Source organism: Penaeus monodon, chromosome 22 (assembly GCF_015228065.2).
Source record: "Penaeus monodon isolate SGIC_2016 chromosome 22, NSTDA_Pmon_1, whole genome shotgun sequence".
In the NCBI taxonomy this organism is placed as follows: Eukaryota; Metazoa; Arthropoda; class Malacostraca; order Decapoda; family Penaeidae; genus Penaeus; species Penaeus monodon.
In genome coordinates this window covers 27,899,894-27,901,686 of record NC_051407.1, presented here as the reverse complement: position 1 = coordinate 27,901,686, position 1,793 = coordinate 27,899,894, and the positions used below count along the sequence as shown (strand labels likewise).

At 35.0% G+C, this 1,793-nt stretch overlaps 1 protein-coding gene across 1 annotated transcript in view; it reads right to left on the bottom strand.

Moving 5' to 3' along the window:
* LOC119587074 (S phase cyclin A-associated protein in the endoplasmic reticulum-like) overlaps nt 1-1,793 on the bottom strand; it is a 23,573-nt gene that overhangs the window by 20,752 nt on the left and 1,028 nt on the right. Inside the window, exons 2-4 of the mRNA XM_037935822.1 lie at nt 1,454-1,521; nt 1,134-1,242; nt 230-337 (exon numbers count right to left, since the gene is read on the bottom strand). Of these exons, the coding sequence (XP_037791750.1) occupies nt 230-337; nt 1,134-1,242; nt 1,454-1,495 (259 nt within the window). The 5' untranslated portion in view covers nt 1,496-1,521. The remainder of the gene's footprint in view (nt 1-229; nt 338-1,133; nt 1,243-1,453; nt 1,522-1,793) is intronic.

Sequence of the window (1,793 nt, the reverse complement as noted above, 5' to 3'; positions counted from 1 at the left end):
CGTATGCATACTGATTTTGGTGATTCTAAAGAAAGTCCCCTTAAGCCAGTTAATAATTAATTCAGCATAAAGAAATCCAATGATAAATATCAATAAGTAAAATTCTAATAAAGGTTATATGACCTTTCATTAAAAATACTTTAGATATAATAATAATTATAAGTAATCCTGACATGTAGGTTTTTAACATCTTAAGGAAACCCTGTCAACAAAATGAAGCTTCACTGACTTGCTTGAGGGTCTCGACCTGCAGATGCTGATCGCGGTCGTTTGTCCTGCTTTGATCCCCGTCTAGGTGTCATTTCCACAACTCTTTTGACCTCTCTATGCCGTATGCCTGTTTAAATGGAAAATGAAAGCATGTACTTTAAACACTTGTTTTTTCATATATATCATATACATGAAAGAAAAAGATAAATGACTCTAATCACTACGACTTTAAAGTGAAGAAAACAAACTCAAAAATTAAAACCTAAATCTTCACAGTCTTGTATACTCCCTATCACTATGCATAATCTAAAAACCTACAGTAACAAAATACAAACTGACAGAGGCAAAACATACAGGTTGTTCGGGGTTAGATTTGTCCTCAAGCCTCCTAACACCATTAAGCTACTCAGAGAGCAACTGCTTGGTAGCAAATTTCCTTACCATCTAGGTCAGAACTCACTTATTTTTGTAAACCAGACTTGATATGAGCATACTGTATGCAGACCACACATCACAATTTGTGTAAGAGATAAAAGACACAATCAAAAATTGTTTAAAACATAATAAAGAATGCCATATACAAGAGAAAAAGACTTTGAAAATTAACCCATTCAATCCAGAGTAACCATACCTGCTCTAAATTGTGTGAACTAAGTATCTGTTCACTAGCTTGGCCTAGGCTGTTACCTACTTACTTGGTTACTTAGTTTAAGCAAGGGTCCTACTAGTGGCAATCCTGGGGGACTGCCCATTAGCTATGGTCACTGAGAAGAAACAGCCCCTCAAAAGTAGACTCAAAGCCTCTTTTTTGCCTTACTACCTGAATGATTTTTTATTTTTATGATGCAGCCAAGAGCATAGAGAATGGGGTAAATTTAAGTCTCCATGATTCAAATTTTTCCTCTATTGCATCACATACTTACCAGCATCAGGCTGAGGAGGGTCCTGTATGGGTAAGGAATATGCCACAAGGTTTCGTGCTTCTCGCCCTTCCTCCTGCAGGCGAGCCTTCACACGTTCTACTACCTCCTCCTGTTGGGAGATAATTTTACATAAGTAAAAAGATGTCCTTAGTAAATTTTTTTAAGAAGTAGAGTAATGATTAGAAATAATATAACAATAAGAAATGCACAGTTATTTGCATGATAATCTTTTAATAGCTATATAATTTCACAACATTGTCACTGATGAGTATGGTAACAAAACTTATTCTAAATTAACACATAAAGCTTTCAGAACTTGCCTGAGAATCTACATTTGGCTGGTCTTCACTCCCTCCCTTCATGATGACTGGAGTTCCTTACATGTCACCTGGAAAAAAGAAGAATTAATTAATAACAAATAAAAAAATGTCTTGAAGAATGGAGTATCAGTGTGATAGAAAGCCTCTATATACATCTCCCTCTCTATTCCTCCTTTCACTTTCCTGTTAGCAAAAGCATAAAGGAAGTAAAATAACTAATGTTCAGGAGAAGTCTCTTATGCTACTATTTTTATCATGCTCAACATAGAATTTTTATTTATGAAAATACCAATATTTCACAAGGGCCATTTATTTTGAATATACAGATCACTTTTGTTCC